The sequence below is a fragment of the Meleagris gallopavo genome, chromosome 1 (assembly GCF_905368555.1).
Source record: "Meleagris gallopavo chromosome 1, MGAL_WU_HG_1.1, whole genome shotgun sequence".
Taxonomy (NCBI): domain Eukaryota; kingdom Metazoa; phylum Chordata; class Aves; order Galliformes; family Phasianidae; genus Meleagris; species Meleagris gallopavo.
In genome coordinates, this window is record NC_139404.1 from 190,470,711 (window position 1) to 190,483,992 (window position 13,282).

The 13,282-nt window shown below is 50.4% G+C and overlaps 2 protein-coding genes across 2 annotated transcripts; both read right to left on the reverse strand.

The window, feature by feature from the left end:
* Positions 1–461: 461 nt before the first annotated feature.
* Positions 462–10,179, reverse strand: LOC104909414 (ubiquitin carboxyl-terminal hydrolase 35-like). The gene is given in 9 exon segments (XM_085231875.1): positions 462–487; positions 1,451–1,640; positions 4,165–4,249; positions 6,155–6,235; positions 6,664–6,785; positions 6,787–7,897; positions 8,410–8,516; positions 9,767–9,860; positions 9,968–10,179. Coding segments are annotated over 9 exon segments (2,028 nt in total).
* A 494-nt stretch (positions 10,180–10,673) lies between these two features.
* LOC146545839 (uncharacterized) lies at positions 10,674–11,744 on the reverse strand. The gene has a single exon (XM_085231962.1). The coding sequence runs from the start codon at positions 11,565–11,567 to the stop codon at positions 10,674–10,676; it is 894 nt and encodes a 297-aa protein (XP_085088088.1). The 5' UTR covers positions 11,568–11,744.
* Positions 11,745–13,282: the final 1,538 nt, after the last annotated feature.

A 13,282-nucleotide genomic window follows, 5' to 3' on the forward strand; every position in this document is an offset into this window, starting at 1 on the left:
CAGCTGGGAGCTGTGCTCAGAGCGGGCTGCCGTGACTGAGCGCGTTGGGAAGGGCAGAGGAAGCCGCTGGGCTCTCCCGTACCTGAACAGCTGATACTATCCAGTACCCATACGGGAAGAAAACTTGATTCACTGTCACGTTTACGAAGCAAATGATGTATGTTTGCTCGTTAAGCTGTCAACAACACTAATAAAACCGGTGAAAGAACAAAACCTGGATATCAAACTCTGCACCTTTTCTTGCCAGAGCAAGAAAATTAGGTAACTTCAGTAGAAGATCAGATCCTTCGAGTTTACAACTGTAACCAAGAAATTAATTCTAGGGACATACTAGAAATAGAATATGGTAATAAAATACTCTTACATCCACTTTCTTTTTTATATTGCTCGGTTCAAATGATGACTTTGGGCTTCCCTTACATTTTTCTCTACTTTGATGATTTTTTTGTTGTAATAGGTTTTCACAACCGTGTGTCATGGTCGAAAACTAAAAATGAAAGCAGAGGGGAACATACCGAATCTGTCAAGGACGACTATGTGACCCAAGTTCTCTTTAAACTAGAATTGCCTACTGCACGTCCAGCTGTCTATATTTAGGACCCTGCCTCCTGCTCTCAGCTTTCGGTCCCAGCGTTGCCGTCCCAAGCTGCTGCAGGGCTCCGGGCAGCAAATGAGGCTCAGCAGCCTCAGCCTGGTCCCCATCACCTCCTCGTGCCCCATCGTGATGATGGAGTTGCTCACAGGGGACACAGAACACTCAGAGATGAAACCGGGGGTGAGGAGGTGCTGCTGAAATCCCACCCGTAAGCAGAACCAGCGGCACTGCCCTGTGCTGCCAAAAGGGCCAAAGGACAGACGGGGTGTGTGGCAACCCGCTCCTATTTTGGGAGCAGATACAAGCTCCTTTGCCCTTTTGCAATCCACGGAGGCAGCTCTCTCCCACGTGCACAGCAGGGACACTCACCCTCTGGAGCAAACACGCTGGGGCCCTGTGTCTGCCCCCAGCTGTTCTCAGCGTGCCCATGAGTCGTGTTTGTCCATGTGTGTCCATGGAGCTGCATGGAAAATCCCACTGGGGTCCCCTGAGGACGTGGGCAGTGATGGCAGCAGGACGTGCAGAATCCCTTTGCCCATGGCTGTCCACTGCCAAGCTGAGTTGGGAATGGGGACCCGGTGCTATGATGGCCACTCACAGGTCACCTTGCAGCCTTTTCTTCTCCAGACTGCACTGCCCCAGACCTCAGCCTGTCCTCATAGGAGAGGTGTTCCATCCCTGGGATCCTTTTTGTGGCTCTCCGCTGAACGTGCTCCAACATATTTCTGTCTCTCCTGTTCTGAGGACTCCACATCTGGACACAGTCCTCCAGGTGAAGCCTCACCAGTGCAAAGTAGAGGGGCAGGATCATCTCCCTCACCCAGCTGGCCTTGCTGCTTTGGATGTTAAACTTACTGAATTCCCCGGAGATGACATCAGTGGCTCTCCTCCTGTCCACTGACACATTTAGGCCATTGTAGAAGGCCACTATGTTGGTCAGGCTGGATTTGTCCTTGGTGAATCTGTGCTGGCTCTCCCGTTCCACCTCCCTGCCGTCCATATGCCTTAGCAGTGCTTCCACAAGGATCTGCTCCATGATCTTCCCCTGCACAGAGATGTGTCTGATAGGCTGGTAGTTCCCCGGCTCATCCTTTGTACCCTCCTTAAAAATAGTGTGATGTTACCTTCTTTCCAGTCATCAGGGACTTCACCTGATTGCTGCAGCTTTTCAAATATCATTGGGAGTGGCTGGGCAACAACATCAGCTAATTCCTTCAGCACTCTGGGATGCATCTCATCGGGACCCACAACCTTGTGGATGTTCAGGTTCCTCAGGTGGTCACAAACCTGACCTTCACTTACAGTGGGACGGACGTTACTTCCCCAATGCTCTCCTACAAAACAAAATGTTTCAGGGCTGTGGAATGAGCAGCTATCAGAGAAGACTGAGGCAAAAAAGTTATTAAGCACCTCAGCCTTCTCCTTGTCTGTTGTTACCAGCCTGCCTGTGTCACTCACCATGGTGGGAGGATTCACCCTCATGGACTTTCCTTTTCTGGGTGAGGTATATGTAGAAGCCTTTCATGTTCTTCTTGGCACCCTTTGCTGAGCTCCGATCAAGCTGGACCTTGGCTTTCCTCACCCCGTCCCTACACAGCTGAGCAGTTTCCTTATACTCATCTCACGGTACCTGTCCCTGTTTCCACTGGCTGTGCGTTTTCTTTTTCCTCTTGAGTTTGACCAGCAGGTCCTGGTTCAGCCACACTGGTCTCTTGCCTTCCTTTCCTGACTTGCTTCACCTGGGGATGGAGTGCTCTTGTGTCCAGAGGAAAGCTGTCTTCAACATCTGCTTGTTCTGCTCCACACTCTTGCCCATGAGGACAGTTTACCAGGGCGTCTTGTTGAAGAACTCCCTGAAGAGCAGGAATGCAGCTTTCCGAAAGTGTAGCTTCCTAATTCTACACTTTGCCTGTCTCATCCCTCTAGAGCATGAACTCAACCATAGCATGCTCACTACAGCCCAGGCAGCCTCCAATCCCCATGTCAACAATCAGTGCATTTGCCTTGGTCTCCATTTTCTGTTCAGAGGGAAAGATAAAAACTGCCTGGGAGTCCCCAGACTGCCCCTTCTTCTTCTGTCCACCTCTGCGGTGTGCTCCCTACCCGTCATGCCTTCAGCATTAGAGTAAGGCCTGTGGTTTTGGTGTCATGGAGTTCCCTCTAGATCTATCTGTGTCTGTGACGGGGGAACAGCAGGCCCACAGGCCCACCGATACTTAAAAGGAGGGGGGGAGAGGTTGACAGTTCGGCCCGGTTCTGTGACTAATGGGACAGGGAACCCACGGACCTACAACCCAGGACAGGGGAAAGGGGAAAAGGGGGAAGGGTGGGGAGGTGGGAGGTGGGCCTCAAAACAGAACAGTGTCAACAATCTGAGGAGGAATGTTAGTTTCCTAAATATGATATCGGAATGCAAGATAACACCATATAATATAATGTAATAGGGATTCAGGATAAGAAATAAAATGAGAGAGTGTCTAAAACCAAAGGCCTTCCTCTAAGAGGTGAAAATGGTTGGGGAGCACAGGCTGTGAGACGAATCGCGAAACAAGGGAGCAGTCCTGTGGCTCATTAGCAGTTTTATCTTTCCCTCTGAATGCAGAGTCCTCAGGGGTATGCAGTTCTTCTCTTCTGAGAACCAGGTACCCGGAAAACCAGCAGTTCATGGAACTGGGGCATTACCTCTTTAACTCCTGTCAGTGCTCAGTCGAGTTAGAGAGCTCTCACAGTTTCTGTAGCATCAGAATAGTTCTCCTTTATTGTGTTCAACATCCATCTTCACCATCTTATACCATTCACTGACAAGCAAGAAATTCTTGTCCCTCTAATCAGTTAACTGGGCCTAGCTTCTCCCAAACAACAGTGATAAAGGATGATAGCTTACTTAAGTGTGACAAGATTAACAGTGCATACAAAAAGAACCCGCTGTTTTCCCTTAGACGCAAACAGGTACCGTTTGCTCTGACTTACACTCCAGACTCCCTTGGTTTCACAGTGACAGGGCCTATCAAGGAGTCTGATAAGCTCTTTGGTGAAGATATTGGGTGCTAATAAAGTTAATCTTCCCAAACTGCATGGACCTCCTTTGATGTGAGAGGGGTTAGCAGGCCACGCCTTATCCCCACAAATAAGAAAAATACCTGCTGGCAAACGAAGCGGATGGTTACTAGATTTTGAGATGTCGACTGAAGTATAATTACACTGAGCAGAGTGGTTTCTATAAGCAACTAAACTAGAATTAACATACTGAATTAATGATTGATTTTTTTCCTCTATAGTTAAAATACAAACAATAGTCCATTTTAACTGATCCCAATAATTCCAGTTCTTGTGGTTCAGGTTCTGCTGCAGGTAGGGTACCCATCCGTCCCATCTGTCAACTACATCACTCGTTTGGATGTTACCCAAAAAGCAGCATTCAGTATGGGCCAGTTGTCCAGGGGTTGTCCCACCAGACAGGTTGAGAACGGGTTCCCTGGTGATCCGGTTGACAAACAGAGTGTGTCTTGTCCCGTCCTGCTGGTGAGGGTGACCCATATATTCTGTTTCAATTGAGCTAGAGTCCAAACCGCTGATGAAAGTGCAGAGATCATGTTATACATGATGAGACGGATGGCTGGACGCATCATGCTGGTACCCATCTTGGACCCGTCCCTGTTGAGACACAAGCATAACCTCGAACCCAAGTTATCAACAAGTAGGGGCCTTCCCATTGGTTATTGCTCAGGTTTTTTACCATCACTGGTGCTCTTTCCTTTGCAGGAAGTCAAAGTATTATTACCAAAGTGCCTGTGAATTGGAGAGCCCTCTGCTGTCCAGCAATTTAAAAAGTATACATAGCATGCTTTAGATATTCATTTCTGAGGGGTCATACCCATACTCCCCCTTTTTTGTTTATTAGCAAACTATTACCACACTATAAAATGATAGCAGTAATTATATTAATAACATAATCATCATAACTCAATCAAAGCCTTGATTGATGACATGCTAAACATAAAAGTTACGTAAGAGGTCATGATTTTTTGAGTTGATATATACATACTCACATGGGCATTTATTTTAGACAATTTTATGAGTGGGAAATGGAAGCTTTCTAAGCTAATGTATTATTACTTATTGACCCCTGAGAGATGGCAAACCACCGAAATGACAGAGAAGGTGCATTCTGGTGGTGGATGTGACAGGCAGTGCCACCAGGGCATCCTCTGCTTCAAAGATCACTTTTCCTTTCTCACCTATTGCAGTCTCTCTCCTGCTTTAATTCTTCTCAGGGTCTGCAAGGTTTATTCCACTTCTGCTCCGCATCCGGATGGCCAGTGCGTCATACAGAGCCCAGCTGAAACACTTGCTCACAAAATAGAGCAAATCACTAAATTAGATCATACTACAAAACAAAATACTCACAGTTATTCACAGCAGTAGTTGCTTACATCCACTGTTTCTTGCATTGTTTCATGCGGTCTTACACTCCCACGGTTTCACAGTGACAGGGCCTATCAAGGAGTCTGATAAGCTCTTTGGTGATTTGCTCACACTTACATCTTCCTCCACAAACTCCCAGTGTTTACACGATGTGAGGATATGGAATGCCGGTAAAAACAATCATAAAACCTTGACATTTGGACACTCTCTCTCTCAATCATTTGATTTTTAGGTTCAATTCCAATTAGACTGTGGAATATTGTGTTATCTCGCCTTCCCCTGTCATATTTAGAAAATGAGTTCTCTCTCCCTCAGCTCACTGACGCTGTTTTGTACGTAGGCCCCCTCCCTACACTTTCCATGGCCCTGTCCCCATTTCCCAGGCTGTGGGTACGTTTGTCCCTCTGCCCCATTAATCACAGAACCGGGCCGCACCGGGCTGGAAGCGTAACACCGCCCCAGTGCCCCAAAGTCCCGTTCGACAGCCCGCAACTTCGTGGCGGCTGGCCTGAACTGTCAGTCAGCGATAAGAATCCAAGGGGTGAACCAGAGCTGGGAGTCTGAGCCGCCGCGCCTCAGGGCCTCCCTCCCTTTCCCAGAAGCTCTGCTGTGGTGTTTTGCCGCCATTTTTCCTTCCTGGGAAGGCTCCCTCACTGCAAGCCTCCATTACGAAGCTGATCCGTACGGTATCTTTGCAGAACTGCCCCTGCTGAGGATTGCATTGTGCCCTGGATGCTTCCCAGTGTGCCGCAGGACTCACAGGACCTCCCTGTGTACTCTGGGGGATGCTGCATTACCTCAGCAGGACGTGGGCTCCCACTCAGGATGCGCTCTCTCTCCCTGGGCCATGGCTGTCTGCGGGCACCTCGCAGCCATCAGTGCCTCCTTTCCCCGGCCCAGTGCCCTTCCTCCTCCCCAGGCGCGTGCCCCCAAAACCTGCACAGCAGCACTCTCCTGCACCAACGCCTTTCGTGCTGCCGCTGTCCCGGACCCACTGCCACCACAATGACACAGGCTGCAGGAATGATGATTTTATTTATCTCATGCATGCTTGAAAATGAAGGTGATGATCCTGGAGATGTTGGCATGCATTCAGTCGAAGACATTGTTGTTATCAGGAAGTTTTTTGCTGACGAACCTTTGGTGGACTGAGGCGTGGAGGATTTTGGCAAGGTGGGAATGTAGGCAGCTCTGTTCCTCGCCTCTTTTTTCCTGCTCCTGTAGGAGAAATGACCACGTATATTCCTGTTATTTGCATGGAAATGACCCTTGGGAATTGCTCCCTCCTTCCTCGTGCTGTCCCATTTGCCCCTGGGAATTTTCCCAAAACTAATCTGAGGTTGCTATGGCACGTACTCATCTCTAGAACTTGGTTGGAGAGATGCATCTAAGTGTCACATCTCTCTAGCCACACGGGTGATCAAAAATGGGGGAGTGAGGGTGAGTGAGAGCAGGTGGGCGGGCACCCGACTGGCAGCCATGGTCCACTCACCACACCTGAGCGCTTGGAGAAAAATTGATGCACAGCTGCCCAGGACAGACATCCCTGGGTCATTCTCTTGTGCCTGGTGTTGGCTGCCTCACTGATGCCATGCATCAAGCTCAACACCCAATCTCAGTGGGAAAATGCAGTCTGTATACACCTGGGATCTACCTGCAAGTAGAGGATGTTCCCTTTGGGGATGGCTTCCATCAAGTCCTTCTTGAGGGAGAGTTTGCTGTGCAGGTGGCTGGCTTCTGTCACAGCCTCATGCAGTGGGGAGCTACAGGCTGCCCTCCCGCTGCCTGTAGAATTGCACGTAGGCAGTGTCCTTGGGGTACAAAGAAGCCAGGTTGCTGGCTGATTCAAAGGAGAAGGTGGAAACCCTGTGGTCGTTGAAGAGGTACCACGGGATTTCAAAGTCCAGCTGCTTGTCAGAAGCCGGTTTTGGTGTCCCATCCCGGGGCGGTGCGTGGGGCAGGGTATCAGTGCACTCTCTGGAGTAGCAGTAGTAGTGGCCGCTCTCGGAGGAGATGCCCGAATGCACCACCACGCTGCAGAGATCGTACACGGCGGACGCAAAGGTGCTGCCCAGGTCAGCCCTGTCCTCGCCGTGCCGGCAAACGTCCTCAGTTTCCTCTGAGCTGACAAGGATGGGCAACTTGAGCACTGCGGGGATGGAGACATTGTCCAGGATCTTAGTCCTCTTCATGGTGTGCGGGTCGAAGGAGAACCGCAGCAGTGTGAGGATGAGGTAGTGCGGGCCCTCTGTCAGCTGTGCCACCTTCTCAGCATCCTGCAAGGAAGCACATTGCTCGCAGTGGTATTGATTCTCTGCTGTCAGCCTCTCTGGGGACAGAAAATAGTTGATTAAATCCAAGACGGATCGGGAGTCCTTAGGAGCGCATGTCTGCTCCGCAAAAGCCAAGTGAGGATCTTTGGTTGTATCCACGCTGACAGCACTGTTGCTTAGGGGATGTGCTGATTCTCTGGGCTCCCAAAAACCCAGTGTTTCCACCGGCACCGGCTGGGCTGCGGGATCTCCAGGCACAGGGGGCTTCCTCCGGACCCAGGGAGAGCCTGTTGGCTGGCTTGGGTTTCTGCAGTGCTCAATAAACTGCGGGCTGATTTCTGCCGCGGGTAAAACACACGTGCTTCCTGGTCTGCGTACGGGCCTATCCGGAGGGGGGAAGGCCAACGACAGGTCTGTGAAGGCTTCTTCTTTAGAAGAGATGTTCAAACACTTCAAACAACGAATCCTTGTCATCATTTTCCCCCCAAACATCTTCTCAATCAATGTCTTGTTTAAGGAATGGTGCTCCGTGGCTTCAGACGTCAAGCGGGACTCCTTGAGCGTCTGGTAGATCCTCTTTCCAGTTTTTTCTTCTTCATGTAATCTTTGGCAGAAGAAAAAAGATGGCAACATAGAGCAATAAAACCTAGAGAACGAGTTTCTACAGAATGGTATCTGTTCTCCGCTCGTCGCAGTTAACGTGTGATAACCTGTCTGTGCACAGGGGTCTGATGCCAAGTGTGGTGTTGCAGAAAGCAGAGATGGTCAATGTGCATTGAGCCCACTTCCAGGGGCATCACCAGGACACTGGGGATTTGGGACTTTTAGGTGAAAGAAAGGCAAAGTCAGCATTTTAAAGAGGAGGCTTGTCAGGCAAACAGTTTTCCTCTGATGTTGGTGCAATTTCAGAAATTTTCAAGCTGACTTCATTTCTTACCCCCAGCTGGGCACAAACAGTTCTACTAAGAAGCCCCAGCCTGGTTTTCCCGTTTTTACACCGAATCTCTCAGATCTCAGCCACTTGCACCACTTCCACGGAAGTCAGCGCTTCATATTACACTACGTCTTGGGGCCTCATCATGTCTGGGCTCCACAATTGGAGTGCTTGCCACATACCGATTCAGGAGGTACTTGAGATACTCCGAGCAGTCCTGCTGAGCACCAAAGGTAAACCAGGGTGGCCGCGAGGCAGAGAGGAAGCTCTCAGGTGAGATGGCAGGTCGCTGGAACCAAGAGGGAAAAACACATTTAATCCACTGGATCTCACTTCATACAGGAGAAGACCTGCTTAGTTTGCTGCATCCAGCACTGGGAGGATGAACTTCGCCCTGCTGAACATCCTTTTGCTGGACTGTCATGAGGATGAGAGCTTCTATACGCTTACTTTTACCAATGCCTATCGCTTAGGTACTCATATGAACTACCTATGCATTCATTTCTTCATTCCGTTTCAAAATGGTTTGTGTTCCTGACCCACAGACTTCTACTTAATTCAGCCTGAACTTAATTTGATCCTTAATTTGATACCGAGTCCAGTTAAAAAGAAAAAATCCACTAAACTTCCACCCATCCTTCTGATCGCTGCAGGCAGGTCATCTGCATTACTGCATGTTGTAATCAGTGCCATTAGGGAATTGTTGTCTAATTAATATGCTGAAAGACCCATCATTGGCTGAAGAAATGACTTTAAGTACTGCCCCATAAGAAAAATAACTAGAAGGATTACAGGAAGTTACTGGGAAATTATTAACTATGAGCTACACAGCAAGCAGGTATGCTAATGCACATCAAACACACCGTAACCTGCTTTCAACAAACAGGCTCTTTTAGCACCAAATACTCAAGTTAAGATGCTCCCTGTATTACCCCTTGGAAGTGATCTGTAATGGATCTGTAATGCTGAAGCACCACAATGTAACGAGCCAGAGCTGCCAGTCAAGTCTTGGGAAATGGAGAGCTACAGGGAAAGGTTTGTTGCTGTTGTAGCTTTCTGGACTTTGTTTTTTTGGTCTGCCAAAGCTAATTTGAAGGCAGTTTCTACTGACTGACTGCAGTTTGCAGCGAGGCAAGGGGACAAACAGCTTGCTCCAGTCTTCTTCCTTGCTGCACAGCAAGAAACAAAAAGTGCTGTTTTACACCAACAGGCTTTTCAGTTGGCCACGCATACAAACTACTACCAAATGGATTTCATTGTCAAAACCATGAGTTATGGCATCCGTCAAAGCCAGGATGGCCAGAGGCAGCCTGGTGTGAACACAGCTCACTTTCACGGATGACAGGAGCTCCAGACTCACTTTGCCTGCTCCGCCTCCAAAGTTAGCCTCTTTCCTGTCAGCAAAACTGGTCCCGTTACAAACACACACCCAGATCCACGACTCCTTATCAGCACATTGGAGTTGGCAGGAAGCTACTTGGAGACGAGCCGTTCCACAGCCGACAGTCTAAGCAAGTAACTAGAACACGAAATAATTACCTGACTGTGCTCCAAAAGTGCAAAGAGCCACTGGAGTTCTGCCATCAGGGGCTGGGAGATGCCCTCAGTTAAATTCAACACGGAATGCCGAAAGCTGCAAAAGACAAGAAGAGATGCAAAACAAGATGGACAGTCAGTGTGGACAGCACGATGCCAGTGCAAAAAGCAGCCCCAAGTGGGAACAAGGGAGCAACAACTCACTCTGAAGCCATGAAAAGAGACTGGATGACACTGTTCATGTAACAAGTGTTACCCAAGTTAATTAAGCCAGTCTTCCCTGTCTCTGATTTGGAGGCCAGGCGTGGGTAGAAGCAGGCCAGCTCACTCTTCTGGGAGGTGCAAGCATTTTGTCCCGAGAGATGTTGAATCTGGTCTTCGTTTGGAGCTGGAAGAGCCTTGGAAAGAGAGATCATCGACACTAATCGTTATTTTTCTGATGGGCAATGCAAAAGTCCTCTGCAGGAGGTGTTCGTGTCACAGCTCGTCCTCATGCTCTTCACCTCGAGTTCTGTCTTCAGTTTTGGGCCCCTCATTACAAGAAAGACATTGAGGCCCCGGAATGTGTCCAGAGAAGGGCAGTGAAACTGGTGAGGGGTCTGGAGCACAAATCTTATGAGCAGCGGCTGAGGAAACTGGGCTTGTTTAGCCTGGAGAAGAGGAGGCTCAGGGGAGACCTCATTGCACTCTACAACTTCCTGAGGGGAGGTTGTGATGAGGAGGGATTTTGGCCTCTTCTCCTAGGCAACAAACAGGACCGGAGGAAATGGCCACAAGTTGCGCCAGGGGAGATTTAGTTTTGAGTGGAAACTGAGGCCGTTTGTCCTGTACCCTGGAAGTGAAAGGGCATGGGCACAGTGAAAGGGAGGCAGGCTCGTTTGCAGAGGATCACCCTGCAGGACTCCGATTGTCACGGAGCATTTCCAGCCTCGCAGGACAGCTCGGGGCAGCCCGTGGGGCTCACAGCACCTCTGGCAGGCCCCGTTTTGCACAGAGGTCTCCCACTGTGTGACAGCCCCATGGGTGGGCAAGTCCCTGGGAAGAACTTATGGACCTCTGATGGTCTGCTTTCCTTGGATGTCCTGACGTACATGGTTCCCTGTTCCCTAGCCATGGTACCCTCCCTGCACAATGCATCTCCATCATTCACCTGTGCCCGAGGCCTTCTTAATCTTCTCCAGAGGCTGCTGGCAATACTGTGAAGGCCCAAAATGCAGATGGCGATCAAGGTATCTGTAAGGAGCCAGGTTGTCCTTTGCACAAGGTTGTCCCAAAGGTGGCCCAAGATGCCAGGCAAGCTGTAGGCCTTCTGCTTGGTGCCTGGGGACTGCTGCTTTGGGCCCTGTGGAACGACAACCTTGCTGCTCTTGTACCCGATCCATTGGGAAGGGCCAAGCCAGCAGGGCCAGTAGGAGGTCTGGCTCTTGGTCCCCACTGGGTGCTGCTCCTGAGGAAGGACCTGGTTTGTCTTCGTGGCCGCAGCCCTGTCGGGGCAGGACGTTAGGCCAAGCCAGCAGAGCCAGGTGGAGGTCTGGCTCTCGGTCCGCACTGGATTCTGCTCCTCAGGAAGGAGCTGGTTATTCTTCCTGCCCTCAGTTCTGTCGGGGCAGGGCGTTAGGCCAAGCCAGCAGAGCCAGGTGGAGGTCTGGCTCTCGGTCCCCACTGGGTGCTGCTCCTCGGGAACATCCAGCTTTTGGTCCCAATTCCAGACCCAGCTGAGACAGCTGACACAGCCAGGGCCATGTCCCGCAAATGGAGACATGGTCAGAGCGATGGCCAGGAAGAGAGTCAGGCTGAACTTCATCCTGTTCTCTCCCAAAGAACAATCACAATGCACAAATGGCTGTCACCCAGAGCAGAGCTCCAGCAGTGACCACCAGGACGGAGCGGCCGCTCCACGTGTCTGAGCTGGGGGAGGCTGCCAGTGTGACTCGACAAAGATTGATGTCATGCCCTGCTCTGTGATGTCACAATGCCTTTCCCCTGCACTGCCATAGGCTTCCCAGTGTGCCCTGGTGGATTCCCTGGTGGATTTCTTAGATATGGATCTCATCAAGGCAGAGGGTCAAAGCTCAGAGAATTCCTCCATGTGCCACTCCAACAAAGCAGGAAGCCGACACGGCAGTAGCCGGAAGGTTTTGTAAACCTCCATGGACACGAGTTTCTAATGAAATACTCTGAATAATAGCCAGATACACTGTGCTTTTTTCTAACTTCAGCTGCTCAAAATGGAGCAGCTTCAGCTCCATTTTGATTTCACATCAGCCTAGCAGACTTGAATACAAGAAGCATGCTCTGCTTTTCATCCAAAAAAAAAATGGAAATGGGATTGCCATCTAGATTTGGAGCAACGTGGCTCCTGGGCATGGAGGAGGGCCCTGCTGTACCCATCTCGGGGCTGGGGACTCAACACCCAGATCCCACGACCCCGTCCTACCTCTGCTTCCTCCCATCCATCGAATCATCGAATCATAGCAACACAGAATGGTTAGGGTTGAAAGGGACCTTGAAGCACATCTAGTTCCAGCCCCCCTGCTAGAGGCAGGGACACCTCCCTGTAGACCACGTTGCTCACTGCCCCATCCAGCCTGGCCTTGAATGCCTCTGGAGTGGGGCATCCACAACCTCTCTGGGCAACCCGTGCCAGTCTCTCACCACCCTCACGCTAAAGAATGTCTTCTTATTATCTAGTCTAAAACTACCCTCTTCTAGCTTAAGCTCATTTCCCTTGTCCTGTCACTACTTGCCCGTATAAAAAGTCCCTCCCCAGCTTTTCTGTAGGCCCCCTTCAGGTACTGTACGGCCACAGGAAGGTCCCCTCAGAGCCTTCTCTTCTCCAGGCCAAAGAGCCCCAACTCCATCAGCCTGTCCTTGTAGGGAAGGTACTCCAGCCCTCTGATCATCTTTGTGGCGCTCCTCTGGACCCACTCCAACAGCTCCATGCCCTTCTTGTGTTGGGGCTCCAGAAGTGGATGCCTTACTGCACGGGGGGGCTCACGACAGCAGAGTAGAGGGGTGGAATCACCTCTCTTGCCCTGCTGGTAATGCTTCTCCTGATGCAACCCAGGACACAGTTGGCCTTCTGGGCTACAAGCACACATTGGCAGCTCATATTGAATCTTTCATCAACAGACACTCCCAGGTCCTTCTCCTCAGAGCTGCCCTCAAGCCACACACTGCCCATCCTATATCTTTGCTTGGGATTGCCCCAACCCAGGTACAGGACCTTGCACTTGGCCTTGCTGAGCTCCACAAGGTTGGCATGGACCCACCTCTCAAGCCTGTCCAGGTCTCTCTGGAGAGCATCCCTTCCCTCTAGCATGTCAGATACATCGCTTGGCTTGGTGTTGTCTGCAAACTTGCTAAGGGTGCACTCCATCTCACTGCCCTTGTTGTCTACAAAGATGTTAAACAACGACGGTCCCAGCACCATCATGAGGAACGCCACTCATCACCGGTCTCCACACGGACATTGTGCAGCTGATTGCAACTCTCTGAGTGGGACCATCCAGCCAATTC

Coding starts and splice junctions, on each gene's coding strand:
- LOC146545839 (XM_085231962.1), bottom strand. CDS start 11,567: ATGAAGTTCAGCCTGACTCTCTTCCTGGCCATCGCTCTGACCATGTCT.